This window comes from Nesoenas mayeri, assembly GCF_963082525.1.
Source record: "Nesoenas mayeri genome assembly, chromosome: 19".
NCBI lineage: Eukaryota > Metazoa > Chordata > Aves > Columbiformes > Columbidae > Nesoenas > Nesoenas mayeri.
The window spans coordinates 3,056,120-3,080,707 of NC_137568.1; the positions used below are offsets into that span (position 1 = coordinate 3,056,120).

General features: G+C 58.5%; 4 protein-coding genes across 7 annotated transcripts in view; 1 reads left to right on the plus strand and 3 right to left on the minus strand.

The window, feature by feature from the left end:
- Window positions 1-42, minus strand: part of TMEM104 (transmembrane protein 104) — a 41,129-nt gene extending 41,087 nt beyond the window's left edge. Inside the window, exon 1 of the mRNA XM_080356668.1 lies at window positions 17-42. The gene's annotated coding sequence lies outside the window, so the exon portion shown is untranslated. The remainder of the gene's footprint in view (window positions 1-16) is intronic.
- A 186-nt stretch (window positions 43-228) lies between these two features.
- Window positions 229-3,847, plus strand: NAT9 (N-acetyltransferase 9). Of its 4 annotated transcripts, none has more exons than XM_080356719.1 (7): window positions 229-253; window positions 554-739; window positions 1,489-1,598; window positions 2,512-2,667; window positions 2,891-2,950; window positions 3,119-3,213; window positions 3,295-3,847. In XM_080356719.1, exons 2-7 carry the CDS (start codon window positions 663-665, stop codon window positions 3,439-3,441), a joined length of 645 nt encoding a protein of 214 aa, XP_080212845.1. In that variant the 5' UTR covers window positions 229-253; window positions 554-662; the 3' UTR covers window positions 3,442-3,847. The 4 variants fall into 4 exon arrangements, with proteins under 4 accessions (XP_080212845.1, XP_080212844.1, XP_080212847.1 ...); XM_080356718.1 differs by lacking the exon at window positions 229-253 and adding an exon at window positions 283-378; XM_080356721.1 differs by lacking the exon at window positions 229-253 and adding an exon at window positions 283-378 and having other exon boundaries at window positions 2,527-2,667.
- Window positions 3,848-6,603: 2,756 nt separating this feature from the next.
- Window positions 6,604-15,148, minus strand: NHERF1 (NHERF family PDZ scaffold protein 1). Its single transcript, XM_080356370.1, has 6 exons — window positions 14,718-15,148; window positions 9,713-9,874; window positions 8,813-8,966; window positions 8,424-8,464; window positions 7,784-7,882; window positions 6,604-7,665 (listed from the first exon to the last, which is right to left on the minus strand). The coding sequence occupies exons 1-6, from the start codon at window positions 15,102-15,104 to the stop codon at window positions 7,501-7,503; spliced, it is 1,008 nt and encodes a 335-aa protein (XP_080212496.1). The 5' UTR covers window positions 15,105-15,148; the 3' UTR covers window positions 6,604-7,500.
- A 3,187-nt stretch (window positions 15,149-18,335) lies between these two features.
- Window positions 18,336-24,174, minus strand: RAB37 (RAB37, member RAS oncogene family; the record flags this gene model as incomplete). Its single annotated transcript, XM_080356302.1, has 9 exons — window positions 24,061-24,174; window positions 22,292-22,402; window positions 20,367-20,408; window positions 20,154-20,220; window positions 20,015-20,067; window positions 19,520-19,585; window positions 18,907-18,963; window positions 18,556-18,632; window positions 18,336-18,441 (listed from the first exon to the last, which is right to left on the minus strand). Exons 2-9 carry the CDS (start codon window positions 22,397-22,399, stop codon window positions 18,336-18,338), a joined length of 576 nt encoding a protein of 191 aa, XP_080212428.1. The 5' UTR covers window positions 22,400-22,402; window positions 24,061-24,174.
- Window positions 24,175-24,588: the final 414 nt, after the last annotated feature.

The following is a 24,588-nucleotide window of genomic DNA, read 5'->3' on the forward strand; positions in this document are numbered from 1 at the left end:
GGACCCGCTCCCTCACCGGCGGCTCGTGCCGCGGCCCCGCCCTCTCCTTCATCGCGGGACCGCTCAGGGCGCATGCGCCGCCCGCCGAGGGTGGGGGGTGGAGCCTCTTCCGCGCATGTGACCGGCTCCCCTAAGGGGGCGGTGCGGGGGTGGGTGTGAAGGCGCCGAGCGCGATTGGCTGCAGGAGTCGTTGGGGGCGGGGAGATGGGCGGGACGGTGGGTGTGGTTTAGCGCATGCGCGGAGGGCGACGCGGTAGGTAGGCGGGTCCTTCCGCTCCCGGATCTCCCCTCAGGCCTCGGGGCTCCCTCGGGCCCCTTCCCTCAGGCCCTGGGGTTCCCCGCGGCCCCATCTCCTCTCAGTACCCGGATCACCCCCCGGTGCGTCGGCGCAGGGCGGCTCCACTGCCACGTGGGTCGTGAAGCGGCTCCTGTGAGGGCAGAGCCCCAGGGCTCTGGGGCACCGATGCAGCCCTGCCCTGGGTTGGGAGGGGAGCAGGGGGTGCGGGAAGGTGCTGTGTGGGGGATTAGTGTCAGCTGTGGTCTGTCCTCACAGTGAGAGTGGCGATCACCGGCTCCCGAAGGGCTCCGGGAACTGCCGGCCCATCCCTTGGCCTCACTGGACACACAGAGTTGGGTGTTGGGTCTCTCTAAGTGCAGAGACCATGAAGATTAATCAGAACACGGTGCTGCAAGGACAGAGGGTGACCCTGGTGCCGTACACATCTGCACATGTGCCCCGGTACGTGGCTTCTGTCCTTTGAAACTCCTGGGCGGTCTGATTTCACTTTTCAAAGGGAGTGTGGTATTGAGAAACGGCGCTGGCCGGAGCACTGCAGGGCTTCGCTTCCCCTGGGAGCCGCACAGCAGAAAGAGCACTTGCAGAAAAGCCACTGGTTTTGCCCTCTTTTTGCCTGGCTCTTGGCCAGGTCTGGTGGCAGAGAGAACATCTGTGTACCCAGGGAAACACCTGGCCGTGAGTGAACCACCAGCAGTGCTCTTGTTGGCTGATGTCTTTCCCTAATGACAACGGAAGAGCAAAACTTCAAGGTGTAAAGCCAGATGGATATTTGATAAATTAGAAGCAGGCGTGCAGGCAGTTTGTAAAGTGCTAGCCTGGGCATCTGTAGCCTCAGCACAAAGATACCAGTATTAGTCTTCTTGTCAGCAGCCAGGAGATGCCGTATCCATCTCAGCCAGGATGAAATGCACTGGAACTCAGTGCTCAGTAGTTTTAAAAACATCAAGTTTGCATCGGGCGCTCTCCAGACAAAGCCACAGGATGGACAAACTTCCTAAATTTCCACGAAGAACGTGAATTCCTGTGTTAGATAAGGGAAAGAAACTTGTGGATACTCTTTAAGTTGCTATGAATTCCAGGCTAGTGTTTCCCAGACTGTTTTCTGACAGCCTGATCCCTGGAGCGCTTACAGAAATCAGCCCACGATGCTGCGGCTCAGGCAGTGACCTGGTTGCGGGTCCCATTGTCAGGTACCACGAGTGGATGCGGTCGGAGGAGCTGCAGCGCCTGACGGCCTCGGAACCACTCAGCCTGGAGCAGGAGTACGAGATGCAGCGCAGCTGGCGGGACGACGCGGACAGTGAGGAGGATCCTAAACACTTTCCAGGGGTGGGTGGGAGGGGTGAACAGGTTCCTTCTGTCCTGTAAAGGACCCGCAGTGGGCTGAGAGTGCCCGGTTAGTGGTTCTTGCTGAAACAGAGAAGTGAGACCTCCTGCAGCAGGAGCTTCAAACTGGCTTTCTCTTTATAGCTGCAATATGCTCAGGGAAGCAGAAAATGTCCAGGGCTGTTGGTGCCCTTTTTATGCTGTTTATCAAAGATCACAGTGGTTTACTTCCTGCAGTGTTATCTGCTGAGCTGTTGCAGCACAGTCAACACTCCCCAGGCCTGATCATCCTAAAAAGTTGGAGGGGGGTTGTATTTTTCCTTGAGAAATCGAATAACTTTATAATTACCTGGCTGAGGTGTGTTGACTGAATTGGTTCCCTGGCTCTCCTATAGGTCATGAATCACTGCCCATAAAAGCCTGGTAGGAATATAGTGAGCTGCAAAATACTGAGGCTGGCAAAGACCTTGGCCTGGAACATTTGTCATAGCTGGCATTAAAAGCCTTACTAAAAACAAAAGTAATGTGGACTAGGTGAATCACTAGGTCTCAGTCTCTTTTGCACCAAACAGTTATTTGCCCAAACTTGCTGAAGGGTGAGACAAGACAGGAAGACCTCAGTCGTGGGGTAGAAGTTTTCCTGCTCCTTAAATGGGCTGTTTGTAGTCTGGGTGTCTATGTCACCCTCACAATGGTTTTTTTTTTGCAGAATATTTCTTATTTGTAGGCCTGGGAGCAGGAACACTTGGTGTGGGAGGCCAAGTTATTAGCTCTTCCCCGCTATTAACATGTGGAAACTCCTGTTCCTCTGTCCACTGCATGCTTTTAATTTCATCCTTCTGTAACTTGTGAATAATTCTCCATGTGCCCTGAAAATGCTGCTACAGTTTTGTTTTCCCCAGAGTGCACCTTCATCGTGCTGGACAGAGCGCGGTGGGCTGGGCAGGAGCGTGCGGAGGAGGACTGCATGGTGGGGGACGTCAACCTCTTCCTCACCGATGTTGAGGATCCCACCTTGGGCGAGATCGAAATTATGATTGCAGGTCACGTTCTGCTTCCGAGCTTGGGCATCCGTCACTGTGGCTAAAACCAGCTGCAGACAGATGTTACGTACAGCAGCTTTTTATTCTCCTTGCTTTACCATGGCTGTTCAGGCCTGATTGGCATCATTTGCTGGTCTGGGTCACTGTCTTTTCTGAAAAGTACCCAGTGTGGCTGATTTGTCTCTCAGAACTGGATGCTGACTTGTACATCTCTATCTTTCAGAACCCAGCTACCGCGGCAGAGGGTTTGGCAAGGAGGCAACACTGATGATGATGTCCTATGGTAAGGGTGGCTCCGTGCAAGAGGGATGTGATCTCGAAGCAAATATTCCCAGTGATGACACAAGGGTAGTAAGGGATCCATCCACCCCAGAGACTGGAGCCCCATGTTTCCATAGATGCGGCAGCCAAGCAGGTTTAGAAATGTTTACATTTCTCCTTTCTTTTGCAGGAGTGAGAAACCTGGGGATCACCAAATTTGAAGCTAAGATTGGTCAGGAAAATGAAACCAGTATCTGCATGTTCAAAAAGCTTCATTTTAAGGAGGTACAATAACAGCCCCCAGAGAACGTGAGCAGCGTTTACCCTCTGACCAGGACTGAGCTGTTTTTCCTCTGTACGATACAGGTTGCTGTGAACAGTGTTTTCCAAGAGGTGACGCTGAGACTGGATGTCAGTGACCAGGAGAGACAGTGGCTCCTGGAGCAGACAAACCACGTGGAGGAGAAGAGCTACGTGGAACCAGAGCTGCCAGCTGGGACGCTGGAGACCTGACAGCACAGCCAGACACAGGCCTGGCGTCCAGGGAGGAGCTGGACACCGCCACAAGGTCTGGGTGTGGGGGACACGAGTGAGCCAAGGCTGCACTTGACTCTTTGGTCCTTCTCCTTCAGTTACTTTGTCGTCTTGTCAACTTTGCACCTTGTTGCACCAGCCAGGAATTACTGCCTGAAATTTGGACCTGGAGAAGAGCCACAAATTCACAGGCTTGACGAGGAATGACTAGAACCTTCACGTGCTGTTCCAGCAGAGCCTGAAATTGCCAGCAGAGCCTGAAATTGCCAGCAGTTAATTGATTCCTGGTGCCACCCGTTTCTAGACAGGCAGCACCCACTGTTGTTTCCTCCACTGCCCATTGAGCAGGATTCATCTGTTTAACAGAGAGAGTCTCAGTGCAGCAGTAGTTTAGTCTGTTTTCTCTTGAATAAAAAAGGAAATGACACAAATCTGAGGTTTCCCTAGAGCTGTCTGGGAGCAGCAGGGCTTGGCTGCTTGTTTTGGCTTCTGAAAGGGTGGTTGGAAGTTGTGAAGGACAGCAGAGACTATTCAAACCCTATTTTTTGGGGTGTGGTGGGTTGCAGGGGGGGCACTACTGGGTCCTGAAAGCAACAGGCCCAGAGGTGGGCGATCACAACCAAAGGGCAAATTAACAGAAGGAAAATTACTGATATCAGCTGACCGAGGCGGGAGCAGAGCCTTGTCACCTTGATGGCATAATGGGGAGCACTAGCAGCTGCAGAGACAAAACTTTGCCGAGTTTTGGGGAAAGCTTTGGACCTGGAAGCCTCCGGCCATCGGTGGAGGGATGTTGTGCTTCATTTTCCCAAGATGAGAGAGAACCAGGAGGAGGAGAACACAGCTGAAAGAAACACAATAGCCATTCCCCTTCTTCAGGGAGCTCAGGACTTGCTCTGGCGAGCCCAGCGGCTCCGTTCACTGCTCTCCAGTAAGATAAATGTGGGAAAAAAAACTCTCTTATTGGGGGCGGATATATTTAGGGCAGGAGTTGGCCAGCCGGCCTCTGCGGTGATGTATTTGAGATCTGTTGCTGGGAAAGAGGCACTTGCCTGACTCCCGGTGGACAGACCTCTCAGTGCAGTTATTGAGACGGACCTTTCCTGCTCTGCACAGCAGGGCAGCTTGCTGAGAGGAGGGGACAGAAGGTAAAGAGGATAACTGACGCTCCTGTGTGTTTTGCCACAGCAATAGCCACCATAGTGGCTAATTCTAGACCAGAAATTATTTGTTCCAATTACAAAGGATCAGGTAATAGCTTTTAGACTTGCCCAGGGATGTTTTTATTGGAGACTGTGGAATTTTTAGTGTTGCTGTGCCTGTATTTTTAGGGCCTGGGGGTTTTAGTTTTCCAATTTTAGTTAATTTAATTACATCGTTCCTGCGGCTAATATTAAAACCAAGTGTGGGAAGAGCGTATCATGGTATTTTAAACAACTGTTTAGTGTGGAAATAGTTGTAGCAAGAGCTTTGTGCAGTAATAAAGTGAAGAGTGGCTCTGCTTCCAGCTGGGATTACCCTGACAAGGGCTACTAATCCTCATGCTCCTTGTCACCTGCTGCAGGCAGGAATGGATTCTGCCCCCCAAAATGGGATTTGCCGAACCTGAGGGTTGACTGTTGGCCCCGTGCTCCTGCCACAGAGTGTTTCATCCCTCTGCCAGCAGGACATCGCTGGGGTGGGATTTGCACCCATAAAAAGTGAAGGTGGGAAAAATATCCAGCCTTTGCTGCTGGGCTGGAGGGGAGGCCCAGTGAAACGCTGCTGCTGCAGCTCCCCATGCCCGGGCGGTTGCTGTGGAGCTGACGAGCACCCCGCTTGGCATCCCCGCTCCCTGGGCAACACCAGCGCGCTCCCCCGCCTCCTCGGGCGGCTGGGAAAAGCCTTCGCCCTGGCAACCCAAAACAAAGTTGGGTCTGTCCTGGAGCTATGGGCCTCCCTAGGTTGGGGGGGTCCTGATGGGGGAGCCAGTCCCCAGTCTGCTTGGCCAGGCAAAGAGGCAGAAAATGCTGCTGGGACCTGCTGGGTGCCCCCACTCCTACCCTGTGTGGGCAGCCCCAGCCCACAGCATTGCTCCCCATCCCGGGCAGGGACACGCTGCTTGTCCCAAGGGGCGAGGGTGGGACAGGAGGGGACAGGGGCTCACCTCTGTTCAGCAGCACCGCCACAGAGGACACAACTCAGGAGAACAAGGCAGGTTGAAATGGGCTCCCCCAGCTTGCAGAGGGGGAGTGACAGCCTGCACATCCCTGGCAGATCTGGTGGCACTTTGTCATTTGGGCATCCTTTGAGCTGCAGCCACTCGTCTGCTCAGGTGGGGAAGCTTGTCTGGAGGCTTGGAGTGCGAAACATGGGTGTGCGGCAGGAGAGGAAGCGAAGTGCCAGAGAGCGCAGCCCTGCCTTGTCCCCAGGAAGCCACCATCCAACTATCCTGCTGCAGTGTGGTGCCACCAGCTCAGCCCCACTGAGCCCCCCCGGCACAGCACGTCCCACACTCACCACTGCAGCAGTGGGGCTGAGCTTGGCCATGTAAAAACTGTCCCACATGGGCTTAAAAATAGCCCTGGGCAGTGTGATGGAGACCTGGGGACATCCTGGCCCCCCATGCTGTGGCCCCAGCCCCTTCCAGCACAGCACCATCCCCAACCCCACACTAAAACCCCTCTCTGCCCTGCTTTGCTCCCCAGACAGGGCTGAGACCCATCATTTTAGAGGGACAATAAACCCTTGCCCCATCTCCCCCCTGCCTTCCCCCAGCCCAAGATGCAACCCTGGGGCTCAGGCTCACCCCAAATCCCCCAGAGGGCCTGGGGGCAGATTTCGGCTCCCCAAGCAGAACGGCTGCCCCCCAACCAGACCAGCAGACACAGATTAGAGCTTCACATAACCCCTCGTGCTCCCCAGGGGATTAGAACCATTTAATCACATCAAGGCATTAACCTGCACTGGGACCAGCCGGTCCCTCCCCGACGCCCCAGCCTGACTCCACTGGGTGCTCAGGGGCACCCAAACCAGCCCCACTGTGCCTTGTCTCTGGAAACATCACCTACCTCTTCCCCCAGCCCTGGCTGCACAATGAGCCCCCAACAAGCCCCCACGCATCCTCAGGATCTGGAAGGATTTAGCCTTAAACCGGAGACGTGAAGTCAGGAAGGTTTATTCCAGTAAACAGAATTTCTCTTGAGCTGGACAGTACAACAACACCCGATCGCAAAACACAGAAACAAAACATCCACAGGAAGAATTTCCACGAAATACATTTAAAAAAAAAAAAAAATAAACAGTGTGATTGGAAAACTTATTTTGGAAAATAAAACCCAGAGTCTATTGAGAAGCCTTTAAATTAAACAGTGTTGGATTCAAACCCTGATCAGCTCTGCCTCCAAGAGCAGGCGGAAAGGAGATAATTATTGCTTGCTGCGCTGGTCCCTCTCCCAAAATAGCCCTGGGGACAGGGTGCTGGGGGCTCCCTGCCATGCTTGGCACCCATGTCCCCCCTCCTTGCACCCAGGGGTGAGGGGACAGGGTCATCGTGGACGGAGCTTGTGGGATCAAACACCCTGGGGAGGAATTGTGGTGGGGGGGTAGGTGGGGTTTGCTAAAAGTCACTAAAAGCCTCAGGTTTTGCTGTTAAAGGGCAATTGGGGGGGGCTCAAATGGAGATGGGGTTTAGGGTAGAGGAATAATGAAGGAACAGGAAGGATCAGAAGTGTTGGGCATCAGATCCCCCAAATCACTAGTCCCCCCCAAACTCCTGCTTGTGCCTATAGGGGTGGGCAGGAGGAGAGGAGCATCCCAGGGATGGGCCCACAGGAGGGGGCAGCCCCCCAGCACCACCCCCCACTCTCTCTAACCTAAAACCAGTGCCCAGGACCCCACTGTGGGGATGTTCACTGCCCACCAAGCCCCCTCCCTTAGGTCAGGGGAGCAGCCCCACATCCCTGCCGGGAGCCCGTGGTGGGGAGGAGGATGCAGGAGAGGTGGGTGTGAGGTTGCAGGGGGGGGCACAGCAGACTCTCGCCCCCCACCCTGGGCCCTTCACAGGTTGCTGAACAGTTCGTTTTTCTTGCTCCAGTCCATCTGGGGTGCCCGCTTGCTGGTGCGCTTCTGGTGCGCCCGCTCCTTGGCCACCGCCAGCGGGATGTCCAGGTCCAGGAGGGAGCCAGGTGCCGAATGACGTTTGTCACCCTCCTGCGCGTCAGGCTGGGGGGCGAGAGGCTGCATCAGCCCTGCCGTGCCACCCCCAGGAAAGCTCCACTGTGGGGGCTCAGCCCCAGACCCCGCTTCCCAGCCACCACCTCCCTGGTACCCCCAGCCCTACCTCGCTGTGCGTCTCACTGGAGTTGGGGGACACGGCCAGGGGCCCGGGGCTGGACGGGCTCTCGGACACCGAGTTGGACCGCGGCTCTCCACCGTTTTCCTGGGGTAACAGGGAGCAGGTGTGAGCAGGGCAGCTCCAGCCCTGGGGTTTGGGAACAGCTCCTGGAACTGTGAGTCCCACCCCGGGTGGGGAGGGCATGAAATCCACCCTCCCCACACATAATCCCCTGTGGGCTCCAGGCTTATAAATACCTCAGTGTGGCAGGATTAAACCCCGGCCTGACGGCCCTGGTTTTAGCAGGAGGAGGAGGAGGAGGGTGTTTGCAGGGCTGGATGCTGCCTCCTGGCAGCACAAAGACTCCCACCCTGCAGCGGCATGAGGATGGAGGAGGAGGAGGAGGAAGGAGGGAGGCATCGCAGCCACCTCTGTGACCCTCAGCCCCACAGGCAACCCCTGTCCTGGGAGGCACCAGCTCCCGGTCCCCATCCCAGTGGCACCTGCTCTTGTGTGGCAGCCTGGAAGCATCAGGGTCCTTGGTGGCATCAGCCACCCATGGGCAGATGGGACACTTAAATGGGCAGGGTCCTCCTCCCCGAGACCAGCATAGTTGGGATTAAAAGCAAGATGAGGCTTCTCTTACCTTCCCTATATCACCATTGGCAACTGGTTCTGGCAAAGGACCTGCAGGGCGAGGACACGGGTGCTGAGTGAGGATGTGTTTGCTCTGTCCCCTCACCGCTTGGGACAGCGGTGCCCAGCAAGGGCTGCATGTAGCCAGTGCTCACCCAGCACTGTCCAGGTCCCCAGTTTTGTAACCCACCCCTCACAGCCAGCCCTGCAGCACCGGGGGATGCTGCTGGGCACCACACTCCAAAGCCGGGTGACTCTGCTCATCCCTGGGGTGACAAGACCTCCACCTCCTCTCAGGGCTCAGGGACTCCCCAGCACCCCCTGGTTTGGGGACAAAGTGACATGGAGCCAGCAGAGGTGACACAAAGACCTCTCTCCACAGCACAGCCCCCAGCCCACCTGCCAGGTGCTCCTCCGAGGGCACCACCTTGCACTTCTTGAAGAACTCATCCGTGAGGACATCCACCACCAGCAGCCTGGTCTCGTCACCGCCCGCCTTGATGGCGGCCACCACGTCAGCGTGCTGCTTGCCCTCCATGCACACGCCGTTCACCTGCAGGCATGGCACCATGTCACTGCTGCGGCCAGGGGACACCCATCCCTCGGCAGCTCCATGGAGGGGCCGGCTACCAGCCTTGGTACCAGTCACAGCCCCAGCACGGCCATCCCACAGCCCCCCGCAGGTATCTGGAGCCTTGCAGGGATTAGTGGTGAAGCCAGCAAAACCTCATTAAAAGCAGATTTTCCTCTGAGTGATTAGCACGGGATTGTACGGGCAAAGCTGCCAGGGAGCACCCAGCAGGGCATGGACTTGGGGCTGGTGCAGGACATGGGCAGGATGGACAAGGCACAGTCCCCAAAAGCTTCACTCCACAAGAGGCAGCAGCTCCACACCCTGGAGAGCAGCGGGGTTGGTGTTCAGCCGGTCATTGCCCTCATGGGTCACCACTCCACCTGGCACAAGCTCTGTCCCCACCCCGGTCACAGCCAGCAATGAGGCTTGGGGCCACCATGCACCTTGTCCTCAGCCTGCCCCACCCTGGGGACACTCCTGCTTCAGGCAGGGGTCAACACTACTGCCACCTAACCCACTTAATGCACAGCGTTCAGCCCCAGCCCTGTGGGTGCTGCTCCCCAACGCCCACTCACACCCCTGGGTGGGGATCGCTGGGGTCAGGCGGCTGCACCCTGAGTCACCGCTGGCACTGGGGACACCGTGCAAACGGCACCTCCCTCCTGGGTACCGGGATGCAAGGGAGCACCGAGCTTTTTGGAGAGAAGCCCCCTGCCCATGCATACCTCGATGATGCGGTCCTGGGGGGCCAGCCCCGCTGCCTCGGCCGGTGAGTCGGGGTCGACGGCGCGCACATACTGCCCTGGGCGGTTCTTGTCACTGTGCAGGTTGAAGCCGAAGCCATTGGGACCCTTCTTCATGCAGCACAGCCGGGGCCGCAGCTCCTCCTGCAATGGGGACAGCCATGGGAAAGCTGCTCCCAGAACCCCCCACCATCCAGGGACAGCACCAGGACCACCAGACACCTGCATGGGTGGCAGGGACGCGACCCTTGGGTGGCCACTTGCACCCACAGACACCTCAAGCTGGGACACAAAATGTCCAATGAACCCATGCTCTAGGTAATTAATAAGGTGCAGGGCATGCTAATTGCAGCAAAATGTGTTACTGTGTACGTCCCCAGACTATGCTCTTTCTTTTGGGATCACAATTGCAACTGCCATGTGAAAGCTGAGGAGGAAATGGAGCCCAGGCTTCTGGGAAGCTCCCATCCCAGACAGGAAGCCTTTGCTACTGGAGAAGTCTCAGCTGCCAGTGCAGATCCCCCCTCATCACCCCCTTGCAAGCTGTGCACTGCTCCCCCCCATGGCAAACCCAGACATGGAACCATGGAACCTCCACCCCAAAGCACCCACACCAGTTGCCTACGTACACAGTGCCTGCCCCAGCAGCAGTCCCTAGCAAGGGTGGGGACAGGGAAGACACACGACAAGCCCATAAAGCAGGCTCTGGTGGAGCCGGGAGGAAGGCAGCACCTCCCTGGGTCCCTGCCCTGCGCTCCCGCTGCCCTTGGCAGCGCCGCGGGGCTGCTCCACACCGATAGCTCGGGACAAAGCCGCAGGGAGCACCCGGCTGGCAGCGCTGGCAGAGCTCCCAGGCGAGGAGGAGGAGGGAGGACTTTGCTCCCACCCATACCAACAAAGCCCCAGCAGCCCAGGCTCCCTGAGAGACTGGGGCCATGAATTTGGGTATGGGGAAAGGGGATAGCCTTGCAGGACAGACAGACACATCAGCACAGGGGGACAGGTCATGGCACCAACCCCTCAAAGGCAGCTGGTGAAGGCAGGAGCACCCGGTGCCAGGGCAGCCTGGCCGAGCCGTGACCTGCCCCCCCATCATCCCCCCGCCAGCGGCTGGCAGCTTCCCCCGCCCAGCGTCCCAGCCCGCCTTCGCCCTCCCCAAAGCCCTCCTGCCAGCGGGCAGCCACTGTCCTGCCTCCTGGAGGGAAACATCTGAATGCATCCAAACCCCAGCAACCGTATCCTGCCCGTCTCCGGGGTGAGCACCCCACAGCAGAGCATCCCGCCCGCCCCAAAGTCCCCCTGGCTAGGGGGACCTGAGGTGAAAGGGTTTGAAGTCAACACCTGGGATGTGGAAAAGCCCCACACTGCAGGAGAACGGAAATGCCCCTAATTTCTATAAGCTTTTGCATCCTCTCCTCCAATACCAGTAGCCCTGCTGCCACACTGGGGCACGGATTAGCTGGCAGAGCCTCCTAACGAGCAATTACAACCTCCAGCGGGGAGGGTGGTGGGGGAAGCTGAACTCAGCCCCCAGCATGGGCATCCCTCTCCACTGCACCCAGGGGTGCTGGCAGAGATGCCCACTTGGGATGGGAAGCTCAGCAGCATCATGTCCCTGTTCCTGCTCTGGAAGAGACCTTGAGGCATCTCCAGACCCTCCTCTTTCCAAGAACGTGCTGGACCACCCCTCCCCAGCACCTTCAGCCACCAAGCAGAACTAGCAGCCCCAGGGATATGGGGACCCCAAATGCACAGCATGCCAGGACCTGCTCCCCTGCTCCCAGCCCCACAATAGCAACTTCAGGGCAGCTTTTGAAGCCCCAAGTACCAGGAAACTCCCTGCAGCCCTACAAGCAGCGACAAGCCCATCGGCGTCAGCATGCCTGCTTACTCAAAGAGAAACACAACGGCTCTGGGGACGCCCAGGCCAGCAAATTCACACGGGTCCTGAAATCTGGCGCACACATTTGGGCTTCATACAAAGGGGATGCAAAGCAGCCTCCTCGCAGCATCCCCGTCACGTCCCGTTTGACTGGAGCTGCTTTTCATGCAGCTGCCTTGAGAGGAAATTTAATTCATTTCCTAATTAGACACCAGCTACCCCCACTGCAGCGCTCCCAAATGGGGGAAATCTACTGTCTGTTACACCCCAAAATGCAACCCTGGGAGGCTCACCCAGGTTTTACAAGGAGAAATGAGCATTACTGCCAGGGACGGCTCTTATTTAGCACTAAATTTGCAAGAGGGAAGCCTGGGGCTGGCTGCAAAAGCCTTGTCCTGGTGAAAGCAGCCCCAGTCCGTGCCAGGGTGCTGGGCTGGCAGCTGCCGGTGCTGCCTTGCGGTTTGCACCGAACTTTCTCAAGACACTCCCCAGCAGCTGAAGCCTCCGGAAACTCAGGCGGGGGGAGGACGAGCTGTCACACTGGGGACAGTGCCCGCGGCACAGGGCCCCCGGAAACGCGGCTGGCCTCGGGGGTGTGAAACTGTCACCTCGCTGGCTCAGTGCTGCAGAAGATCAGCTCCCCAGGTGCCTCCAGGGAGGCTCAAAACCTCCACCCCAGCATCAGGGAGGTTTGTACTCTGAGGGTTTTACAGGAATGAGAAGGGAGTCCATGATGACCCCCCTAAAAACCTGCTCAGCCCACACCCAGCACTAGGAGCCATGGGGGTGTCCGAGCCCACTGGCACAGGGGGGCCCCAACCATGCAGGACCCAGCAGGGTTTGCAGAGAGGTTGGTTCCTGGCTGAAAGGTGGGAGACATCAAGCCCTTGCTCAGATCCAAAAAGGGTGCAGGTGCTGCCAGCCAACTCTCCCGGCAGTGTCTCCAGGCTTGTTAAGCAAATAAAGGCAAGTCCAGCCCAATAAAGCAAACAGAACTCTGACACATGCAAACCTGCCACTCTCCACTGCAGTGATCCCAGGGGAATCCCACCAACCCTGCGGCTGGGACGGGGCTGCTGGGGGCTGTGTTGGGACAGGGTTGCAGTCATCGGCTGCCCGCCAGCGGCCAGAGAACAGGCACGCTAGTGTGTTCTCAGTTCACCAGAGAGAAATCCCGGTCTGCCTGCTCCGGCTCGGCCCAGCATCCCGCCCGGCATCTGCCCACCCTGGGCAGTAGGTTTCCGGCTGGGGCAATGTCTCCAAACCCACTCGCCTTGGCTCTCCTGCCCTGAGCACCAGGCCCTGCCCCAGCCACAAGATTTCCTGCTACCTGTTGAGAAACCATCCACGGCAATGTCACCCCATGTCACCCACGGTGTCACCCACTTCCTGCTCCTGCACAGAGAGAAACCGCCTGCGGTAGTTCTGCACGGGCTGTGTCCCAAACCTGCCCCCTGAGACTATGGGGCATCTCTAGCTTAGGCTGCCCCCTTAAAACCCCTAGGGCATCTCCAGCTTCCAAGGCCCCCTCTGCATTGTGGCCAACTCAGCTCCTGTGAGCAGGAGCCACCCTGCAGCGTGTCAGGGCCCTGATTCCACTGGGGACTGCACATCCTCAGCCCCCCAAGCTTGGCAGGGGACTCACCCAAGCTACATTAGCCACGTCCCTTTTATTTTTCCCAGCTCATGGAGAGATCTTGGAGAGGAAAGCACAGCACAGACGGTCTCACTGGCCCTGAGGGACTGCTGTCACTGTGACATACGGGAGGGCAGGCACACCCCCCTGCACAGGGCAGCAGTGCAGCCCGGCACAGGACCAGACCCAGGGGACCAGGGATGCTATGGGGGACAGTGACAGGGGCAGAGTCTGGTTGTTCCCACCTGAACAAGCACATCCAGGAGGTGCTTTAGCCAGGGAGGGATAAGACCTGTGCCCTGCAGTGTATCAGCCCAACTGAGGGCAACGGGCAGCTGGCACCAGGGTAAAGTCTAACAGGAGACACAACTAATAAAAAACACCTGATCCTCAGCAAAACCCTGCGTGACAACAGCTCAGTGAGGCAAAGTCTGCCTGTGGCTCAGCACCAGCACTGGGAAAGCTCCATAGCACCAACCCGGCACAGCTGGTCTTTGGGAGCTGGCCACAATAGCTCCCCAGAAGGTCCCCCTCCTCAGGGACACCAAGAACCTCCTTCCCAGGAAGACCATCCACATCTCTGTGGTCACAACAAACATATGTTTTTGCTGAGTAAATAAAAAGCAGTATTATCTTTGGCAGCCCAGAGCGTCTCCTAGGAACAGCTCCAGGCAGGAAAGGTCAACTATTTCTCAATTCCTCACCTTTCTACATCACTTTGTTTGTGCAACCGCTAACTCCCACATGCCGCGTAAGGCCGACATTCCTGAATTAGCAAGTGTCTGTGCACAGGGACCCACCGATGGGATCAGTCTCCCCCAGCCTGGGAAGGGCTTAATCATCTCTGCTCCACAGCAGAGACCAGACACACTCAGGGCACAAGTGACTGCCACCAACGCCCACAGTTACTGCCCCGCCACCCCCCCCAATACCCCCTGCCACAGCTATTTTGGTGTATTTTGAAGCAGGTATTTCGGGCAGGGGCTCACCTGCATGCCTTAGCTCACCACCGCCCTCACTCCCTGTTGCTTTTCTCACCCCGTTTTACCGGCCTCGCAGCATAAGGAGGGGCCAAAGGGCTCCGGGACACGACGAGCTGCTCGGTTACAGGTCCAAACAGCCCCATCCACCCGCCTGCCCCCGCTCGCCACCCAACACGACTGCTAGAGAAAAGCGTTAAGCAAAAAAACCACATTAAAATAAAAAATGAGGCGGGGCCCGGTGTCACTGCAGAAACACGATTAAAAAAGAAAAAGAACCGAGAGCGAAACCACACAAGGTGCCCCGGGGAGACCGGGGCAGACGCGGCGGCGGCTGCTCCCGCCCGCTCGGCTGGAAGGCGATGACCGGGGCCAGCGCCGGGAGGTCCCGACACCCCCCTGCTCCCTGGACTCCATCCCTTCTCCCAGAAAACTTTTCATGGCCCGAAACCCCTCCTTGGCACCACCACCCCCCGGCCGCCCATTTACCCGCTGTCCGTCGCCGCTGGGCTCCCGAGGCTCCGCCGGCTCCGGGGCCGCCTGTCCGCCGCCCACGGGGGGCTCGGTAACCGACCCGCCCCGCTTCTGCAGCTGCTCGTCGGCCACCGGCTCCACGACGAGGAGGCTGACGGCCCCGGCGGCGGCGCGGATGCGCTCCACCACCTGCTGATGGCTCTCCCGCTCCACGTTCTCGCCATCCACCTCCAGCAGCCGGTCCCCGGCCCGCAGCCCCGAGCGCTCGGCCGGTGACCCCGCCTCCACCAGCCGGATGAACTGGCCTGGTTTGCCCTTCTCGCCGTGCAGGTGGAAGCCGTAGCCGTCCGGCCCCCGCTCCAGGCGGCACAGCCGCGGCGCGGGGCCCCCGCTGCTGCTCATGGCGGGAGGGGCGGGAGCACCTCCGCCGCCCTGTCCCGCCGTTCGCGTCGAGCGCCTCTGCGCGGCCACCCTCCCTCCCGGCATTTTATACACAGGGGCGGGGCGCGGAATGGACGGCCGCCAATCAGAGAGTGGGGCGGGGTGAAACTGACCAAATAAGGAGATCAATTGGGCGGGAGCATGCAAACAGAGGAGGCGTGGTTATGCAAATATACCGGGGCGGGGCGATGCAGGCCTAATAAGGCTATAATGGGCGGGGGCATTCTCGCATAGGAGGCGTGGTTTATGCAAATCTTTCCCCGCCAGGTCCTGGGCACAGTGCTCCGGGTCTGGCCGCCAGCAGCGGGTGCCTACGCTCCCCGGGGTCCGCATCGCTCCTTTGTGGGGCTGGATCGCTCTCCCAGGACCACCTTCGCCTCTCCTCGCCGGCCACACCCCCGCCCCCCGCTGAGCCCCCACCCGAGGATCGAATCTGCCCGCCCCTGGGGTCACCGCACGCTGCCCCGGCGGTGGCTGGGGACCAGCGACGCGCTCCCTCCTCTGCCGGGAGCACGTCCGAGGTTGGCACACATCGGTCTCTCGGGGGCCGTCCTCCCTGTCCCCTCGGCCGGTCCCCGAACGCCGCTCTCTCTGCCGGCCCCGGTGCTAGAGAGATGCTCGGAGCTTCAAAAGAAAAATAAAAACCTTAAACTGAAACTGTGTGGGAAAGCGGCACGGGAGGCCGCGCTCCGCGGTACCCGTCTGCGCGACAGGAAATGAGGGAACAGCTCCGCTCCTCTGAACAGCCCCCCGCTCCTGCTCAGCACCCTTAGGAGCTGAGAGTGGGGAGATGGGGGAAGCCCCGCGGGGCCCGGCTCTGGCCCAGTCCCGGCTTGCTCACTGCCTGCGAAGCAGAAGTGGCTGCAGGGGGTTAAGAGAGTGTGAGATCCTGAGGTTTTGGGTCAGCCAGGGCAAAGAAAGGCAGCTGCAAGCCTGGGCTGCTCCAGTACCTTGGCAGACCTGCCGCTGCTGGGCAGAGCTGGCCTCTGGGATTGTCCTAGGGAGAGTGGTGTGGAAGTACCATCAGTGTCTCTCGCTGCCAGGCTTCAGGGCTGAAGTTCAGGCTTATCAAAGGTCCTGGGACAGACAGGATCACGTCTAACTGTGCCTCAGGCAGGCAAGCAAGGTGACAGCAGCAGGACATTGCAGGACGTGTCCCTACAGGGCAGTTCTGCACCAGATCCCTGCTGCAGGGACATCAAGTGGCTGAGAAACCCCCATGTGCTGAGGGGTGGCCATGCTCCAGCTCCGTGGGGCCGAGCTGGGAGCAGAGGGTGTACTCATTTGTTTCCTCCACTTGGCTGAGCATTCGCCCACGGCCGCTCAGCCCTGAGAAAGGCGTTGGAGAAGAATCCCACGGCAGCCGGCAGCAAATGCCTGCAGAGAAGAAAACCAGGGCAAGTGTGTCGGTGTATGGCCCCGGGAATGGGGGAGGTCCATCATCTGAGGCATCAATGTGGCACAGCCCTTCAATTGACAAGGGGGTTGCGAGCTGCACAGTCCCACGAGCCTACATGTTGAGGGGGGGGAACTTTTTGAGAATGCTGCCCTAAGTCAGGAAACAAAACTCAGCTTCAAGAGAGCTGGTTTGAGCATGGGACCGCGATAAGGAAGAAAAGCAGCAACAAAGGAAACAGCCAGAGCTAGTTTTAGGTTTGGCAGACCCCAGTAGCACCCATGGGATGGCAAGATGCAGGCAGCACCGTCACACTCCAGCTGCCTCCTACTGCCATGGCCCTTTGCAGCTTGATGTGACGTTAAAGGAGCTCAGGCTGGAGGAGGGAAAGTAGAAAAGAGCCAACGTCTGTTTGTGTTGAAGCCATCCAGCATTTTTTGCAGACATCAGCCAAGCGGCAGCAGCAATGCCATTGGTGGGAAGACAGAGTTATTTGGGGAATGCTGGACTCCGCACCATGAGAACAGCAGGGGAGGAGGTTGGCTTTAATTTAACAGGCCATGTTTACTCTTCCTCTCTCACCTTTGGACTGTCTGAAATGTGCAATGAAAGCTCTGGTGGAGAGGAAAGGACCGTGGGTGCTTCCCCCTCCCCACAGCTGCTCCAGGGCCCCCCTGGCCCCCCTGCTCTGCAGTGCCTGGGTGCAGCAGCCTCCCACGTCGCAGACCCAGGGCAGGGATTTCTCACACAATAAAAAAACCAAAACAGGCAGATGCAAAGCCTCAAAAATACCCAGCTTTAATCTGTAAACTTGCAAAGAGAGACCCGGGAGCAGAGCAGAGGCGAAGGAGGCGCCAGGGCCAGTGAGAGACGAGCAGCTTGGGTGCAGGGCCAGGGAAGGTGCTGGCAGGGACTGATGTGCTTGCCAGTCCCATGGCCTCCACAGCTGCCCTCCACATCAGCTCTTCAGCTACATAACCAAATATTCACCATGTCACCATCCCAGGTAGTGCTCACCAGGGATGCACAGAGACATGGGACCTGAGCCTTGCACCCTGTGCCCCACTGAGCCAACGAAGCAGCGTTTGCTGGCTGAAGCATCTCAGGCATCTGCTTTCCAGAGAGTGGGTTTCAGTTGCTATTTGCCAGCAGCAGGAACAAGCCGTTGCATTACGTGTGCAGCGACGGGAGAGAACCCCAGCCCGTCCTGGGAACCAGCACGCACAGCAGCCTGGGCCCTCACCCCCATCCCCATCCACCCCACCAGCTCCAGCCTGTGTGGGGCCGGAGATGATTTTGTCTGGAGGGATTGAAAACAAAAAGGTTTTTCTTGTTATTCAAAAAAAAAAGGTCTCTCATTCCCGCAGCTACAAGAGGGGGAAAATAAAGGTTTTTCCATATTGCCACGTGTACTAGAAGTGTCCTAAGTGTCACTTGGGTGCTCTCAGGGAGCTTTATTTCTCACACCAGCTGCAGGGACAGGGAGCAGGCTTGGCCAGACACTTTGTTATCCCAGCCCTTCCCTCCAGCAGAACCGGGACACGTGCAATGGGGACATCGCTGCCCTTGTGGTGGCAGGAGGATAAAAACTGATGGCAGCAGTGAGCTCCAGACATGGTTCCGCAGGGCAGCAGGATCCAGCCCCTGGATCCCAGCACTGGGGTGATGTCTCTCCTTGTGCACACTCCATTCTGCCGTATTGTCCCCTCCATGCCTGGCTTGTCATTCTGGTTCCCTTGGGCGCTGGAGGGCAGGATTTGGCCCCCGCTCTACCACGCAGCTCCTCCCAGCTGCTCTCAGGCAAAGGCACAGCAGCTGGATTTCTTCTTCTGCGACTCGATGTAGTCGTGGATCTGGAAGCGGGGCTCGTCCAGCGGCTGCACCGCGCGCTGCTTCAGCTCCCTGGGGTGGTGGGGCTGTGTTACTGCCACCCGCCCACTCCAGTGCCAGTGTGAGGGGCAGTGGGGCTGCAGGGGCCACCTCCCTCACTCAGTCCCTTGACCCCCAGGTACTCACTTGGCAACAGCCAGGAAGGCCAGCTCCACGTTCATACCCGTCTTGGCACTCGTCTCCATGAAAGGCACCCCGTACTCCTGCAAGGACAGCATGGCCCCATCAGCAGCCAGCCCCAAAATACCCTTCTGCCCCTCCAAATTGTCCCTGTCCCTTGGCCAAAGCTTGGGGACAAGGTGCCATCCCCTCCCTGCCTTGCCCCAGGTTTTGTGTGCAAATGACTGCCGTGATGCCTGTGGTAGAGCCAGTGGGTCTGGGTACCCACCAGAGGGGTAGAATGGCTGCACAGGGACCCTGAGGAATGTGCAGTTGTCTGGGGGAGCTGCAGCTGGGTCTGACCCTGGCATAGCTCACCCTGGCCAGTGATGCTCCATCCTCCGTCCTCACAGCCCTCTCGCTGCTCACATCAGCCTGCCAAGGGAAGGAAAGTGTCACCACATACCAAGGCCAACTGGTACCTTAGGGACATCTGGCAAGCAGACATCCAGGACCCATGGGGGCTTCTGGTACACTACTGGGCAGCAAGCACCCAGCATCATCCAGGATTCAAGGGGCAGCCAATCGCCTGTACCCAGCAGCATCTGGAACCCCCAGAAAGAGTCTGGGACCTGGTTGGGTATCTGGGACTTGGGGCTACCTGGGATCTGGGGGTGCATCCAGGACATGGGTGGACATCCCATACCCAGCAGCATCCCTTACTGGGATCATCCCATACTGGGAGCCTCAGCCTCGTGCTGCCCTCCACTGGCTGCCCGCGACACTGGCTGCCGCGGCCCCCTGTGATACCCCCAAACCTCTGCGGTCACCTCTGGTCCTGGCTGAGCCCAGAAAGCAGCAGAGACTGGCAGAGGGTGCACCCAGCTGGCAGACAGAGCACCCACCAAGCCCCATCCCTCCACAGAACCAGGAATGGCAAGAGCAGGGCTGGCATGTCACAGCACAGGGTGAAGCAGGACCCTGCACACACCTTATTGCCCAGCAGCATGATGACCACGTCTTTCTGGGCGTACTCGTGGATCTCCGTCAGCCAGGCCTGTGTGGCAGTGGAGCTGCATCAGGGTGAGCCATAACCCCACCCCTCCCCTCTCAGCCCTCACCCCCATCCCACAAAGGTGCTGGAAATGACTTTTTTGGGGGCGTGGGAACTGTTCCAGCATCACTGCTGTAAATGCCTCATCTCCTAGATATGGCCCAAGCCTCCCAGTAGTTCATGTCCATCCCAAGCCACGTTTTCTCCCTCCAGCCACTTTCCATATCTCTAAAGAAAACTCACCCAGCCATGCAGCACCCAGCCAGGCACCCCACGGATGAGCTCCAAGCTGGCTGGGTCCGGCCCAAAACAGCTGTTGCTTACATGTAAAACAGGCTTCAAACTGCCCCAAACACCCAGCAAGTCATGCAGGGCACCCAGAACCCCAAACCCCGTCAAGAAATGCACTCCCAACCCATGGAGGGAACTCACGCGGATGTTGTCAAAGGACATCTTGCTGGTGATGTCGTAGAGCAGGAGCAGGGCTGGAAGGGAAGAGGCAGCTGCGTTGCCCCACTGCAGGGATGTGCCCTGGCCGGCCACCCCAGTCCCCACCGGATCCCAAACCCACCTTGGGCATCCCTGTAGTAGGCGTGGGTGACGCTGCGGAAACGTTCCTGTCCTGCCGTGTCCCAGATCTGCCAAGAAGCCATCCCAGTGAGAACAAGGAGGGGAAACCCCCTGGCTGGGGATGCCCCTGCAGCTCCCAACCCACCTACACTCAGTCTGGGCTTTTTTTTCCAGCAGCACAGCTGGGAATTGCTCCCCCCCTCCCAAAGCTCACCTGCAACTTCACCTTCACGCCATCCACAGCCACCACTTTGTTCTGCAGAAAGAAAGAGAGCACGTTCATCAGCCCAAAGCGCACCTTGATATGGTTGCTCTGCCCTCTAGGCTACAGCCTCTGAGCTGACGAGATGCAGCCAGGCTGCTCATGGGGCTGGACATTGAAGCCTCATTGTTACAAACCCTGGTGCTGCTAGGGGGCTGCAATGCTGCGTGGTGGCTACAGGGACATCCCAGAGCAGTATCGCCTCGTGCCGGGGTGGAAACGAGCAGAATGAGGCCCTGACAGAGGCAGGACAGCAAGATCCCAAACTGCTTTGAATCTGGTGCCTTGCTCATCTCCCACAGTCAGTGCCCCTGTCCTGAGTCCCCTAACGACTGATGACGGCTGGGGACAATGACCTGCACCAGCTCCTGCCAGGCAGCTCTGGGCTGGCAGCATGCATTTATACATTTATTAATAACATCTTGGTGCCCTTTTATAAAGTTTGCCCACCATAAAGCCCTGACCCTTCTACCAGGATTCCTCTGCTCCACATGCCAAAGGAATAACCATTGCACTAAAAATTTGGGCTAATTGCAGCAATGTAAGGCCTTCGGCTGCTGCAAGCTGCCTGTGGATGCTCAATGGGTGATTTGGGGTGTCCAGTTTAGGTTTCCTTGCTGATGGGAGCTTTGCTTGGCCCTTAGATGTGGCTGCAAACACTGAGCTGGGTGTTGCAGGTAGCAGATGACTTTATCCAGCACAGCAGGAGGAAATGTTGCGGCTCAGGGTGGTTTGCAGCCAAGGGAAGCAGCATTTGCAACTGAACGGGAAGGCACTTATTGGGGAGGGCTTAAGCAACTGCTTTACCCGATGCAGGAGCACAGGGGCTTCTCTCCAGAGGCCCAAGAAGAGAAAAGCATGAGTTACCGAAGAGTTATTTTAAGACTCTTAAGAAATGTACTTGGAGGGATGATTCTGAAAAGATAAGACCTCTATAAATAATTTGGTTGCCTGGAATTGTCTGAAATGCAAATTCAGCCCATGTGGAAATGACAAAGTTTGAGAAAATGGGCTGAATAAAATCAAAACGTGCCCTAGGAGACTCTGCAATTACCTAGCGAGCTGTGAGCTGCTGGAGGGGACACTTCACGCAGAATGGTGACACTTGCACCAGGCAGAGCAACAACACCCCCGGGGCTGCTGCTGCTGAGCCCAGCACTGGAATGCAGCAGATTTTCCTTCTTTTGTGACTTTATTGGAGGGACAGGCCACAAGATGCCTCCAAAGCAACCCCCCAGCCTTGTCACCCAACCCCAGCTCACCAGCCCCCCTGTTCCCCACTGCAAGCCAAGAGCAGCCCGGGCAGCAAAGGCGGCAGAAAACCCATGCGGCTGCGGAGGCAGAGGAAGCGCCAACCGCTCTCGGCACGTGTCCCTGCCGGGGGACACCCCCGTGACTTCCAGGCTGCTGAGGCGCTGCTCTGCCCTGTGCTGCAAACAGCTCTGCCTGCCCGTGCATCCCCACAGACACCCTGCAGCTGAAATTTGGTGGACAGAGAGCAGCGGGAAGGTTTAAATAAGAACTGATGAGCCTAACAACTCCTCAGCAGCTGATTTCAGACCTTTCAAGGCACAAAATTACAGGAACCAGAGCTCGTCCCTGCCAGCTGGAGCGTGCCAGCCGTCCACCGCACACCCCCAGCCAGGATGGGCTAAACCGAGGCTTTTTGCTGATTTAAAGGCAGGAAGTGACATTCCTAGCAGACTCTTCCATCTGTAACTGCTCCCCCAGGGAGAGGTGGAAAGTTTCAGCAAGCGCTTGCAGCCATTTGGGAGATAATTTGGGGTGCAGAGGCTGGAAACACCCGTCCCAGCGCTCTGTCCTGGCTGAGGTGTGGGTTGGGGGAGGCAAGGGGCTGGCAGCTGTGGTGGTCTCACCCGGAAATCTATGCCCACGGTGGCTATGAACGTCCCGGAGAGAAAGGCCCCGTCTTTGAACTGGAGCAGGAAGCAGGTTTTCCCCACGCCCGAGTCTCCAAGTAACATCACCTGCAAGATGGGCGCAGGGAGAGGAATCAGCGGGACGGAGGGTCGGGTAGCAGCATCCCTGAGCGGTGCTGAGCGCCCCCCCAGTCCCTTGTGTCCCTCCGTTTCTTTCCCCAGGGCTGGTCCTGCTGGGTTTGGAAGTCCTGTGAGAGCTGGGGGTGGGATGAGATCCCCCCAAGGGTGCAGCCAAGCAGTGTCCCAGCAGAGCAGCCCCCAGCCACTGGAGAAGGGGCAAGCAGAAGAGGAGAGCTGGTGGGAATGCAGGTACAGCAGCAAGAAGAGATGTCTCCTGGCTGTCTCCCAGCCCAGGAGGCTCTTGGAGAACCAGCTGCAGATTCCAGACACGTGGAGCCACCTCCACCCACGCTTTGCCCCCGGCCCAGGTGTGAGCCCAGCCCAAGGGCTGATGCATGGCTTGGGCAAACGCTGCTGTGTCCGGGACTCTCGTTTGTCAGTGCCCAAGGCCCTGCCTGCCACAGACACCAAAGCAAACACAGTGCCTTTTCCCCTCCTGCTAAGCAAACAGGCTGAGCCCGGGCTCCTTGGCTGCTTCGGCACCACCGGACCTGGGCGGGCAGCAGTCAGGACTGATGCTGATGTCTGTAGGCACAGCCAGGACCGATGCTGGTCTCCATAGGCACAGCCTTACCTGACACCCTGACACTGTGCTCTCCTCCCTGCTTGCCAGTAGCAGCCCTTTCCTGCCCAGCAATAATTAACCTGATGCTGATTGCATCTATCCCCTGCCGAAAATCAGCAGCAAGCAGGACTCCGGCAGGAAGGTTCATGCTTGCAAATCCACCCTGCGGGACACTGGAGCCAGCAAAGCAAACCCATGTGGTCTCACTGCCCCAGGGCCGGGCAAACACCGTGAGCCATGGCCACCCCCCATGGCCAGCGTCCGCAGGGATGGCACAGCAAACACCCACGGGCCAGGACAGCCAGAGCTGGGAGCTGGCAATGCTCTGCCTCCTGCCAATCTGCTTTGCCGGTCAAATCCTTCCCTGGGACACCCCTGACCAGCCCAGGCTGGGAACATCACCCAGTTCTGCCTCCATCTCACTCCAGATCAAGCTAGCAACTGATTTCCTCCCTCTAACATAAAAATTGCTCTCTATTATCAGCTCATGAAAGAAGTCAGAGCACGGGGGATAAAGGTGAAGGAATAAAAGCAGTTTAGGGAAGGTGGCAGCATGCAGGACTGCTTTGGCAGCTGGCTCAGCGAGGCAGCAGGAGGTCTCGGGGATGGCACCAGCAGCGCTGGGCTCAGCCTGAGACTGCAGATCAAAGTTTTTGGGTAAAAGCTTCACCCATCCCATGGCTCCCCTGTGCCACCGCGAAGAGAAAGGTGCTTCTCCACGGCGACCCTGGGCCGAGCTGGGCTGGGGAAGAAGGGGACACCTGGGGAGTGGGGGTCCCACCTGATGCCTGGCAGGGGTGTGGGGGCATTTGCGGAGGCGGGGGGGCTCCTTCACCTCCTCCCCCTTCCCCGGACAGTAGTCGCTTCCTGGGCGCGATGGCGGAGGAAGCGGGTGGCCGCCGAGACTCCCCCGGAACACTCCTACTCTCCCGGGGCTGGGGGCAAGCTCCAACCTCCACCCGTGGCGGGGCTGGGGGGTTCCATCTCTGTTCTCCCCCGCCTTCCCGGCACCGTCTCTCACCTTGCCGGCCAGCTCGTAGTCCCGGGGTAGTGCAGGGGTGTCCCCGTTCCCCGCCGGGGTGTCCCCGCTCCCTGCCGGGGGGGTCCCGCTCGCCGCTGCCCCACCGGGGCCGCTCATGGTGCGTCCGAGCGGAGCCGCGAGTCCCGGTGCCGCGGGGGCAGCGGCAGCCGCGGCCCCACCCGCCTTCCTCCTCCTCTTCCTCCTCCTCCTCCCCGGCCAATGCCACCCCCAAGGCTCTGCCCCGGCCGCCTCCCTGCCCGGTCTGGCTGCGGGATGAGGAAGAGGAGGCTCAAGGCTGGAAACCTGCCCCCCCTGCACCCTCACTCGGGACCCCGGGGGTTGGCCGGGGACTCGGCAGCAGCGGACGATGGGCAGTGCTGTGGCCTGTCCCTCCGGGCACATGGATGGGGAGAGAAGGAACCGCTCACCCCACAAATGAACAGCCCCCTGTCCCCCATGGGGTGTGGGAACAGAGACCTCAGTGCTGCCAAATCACCCCCCGCCACGCCGGCTCAGTGGGGTTGGCAG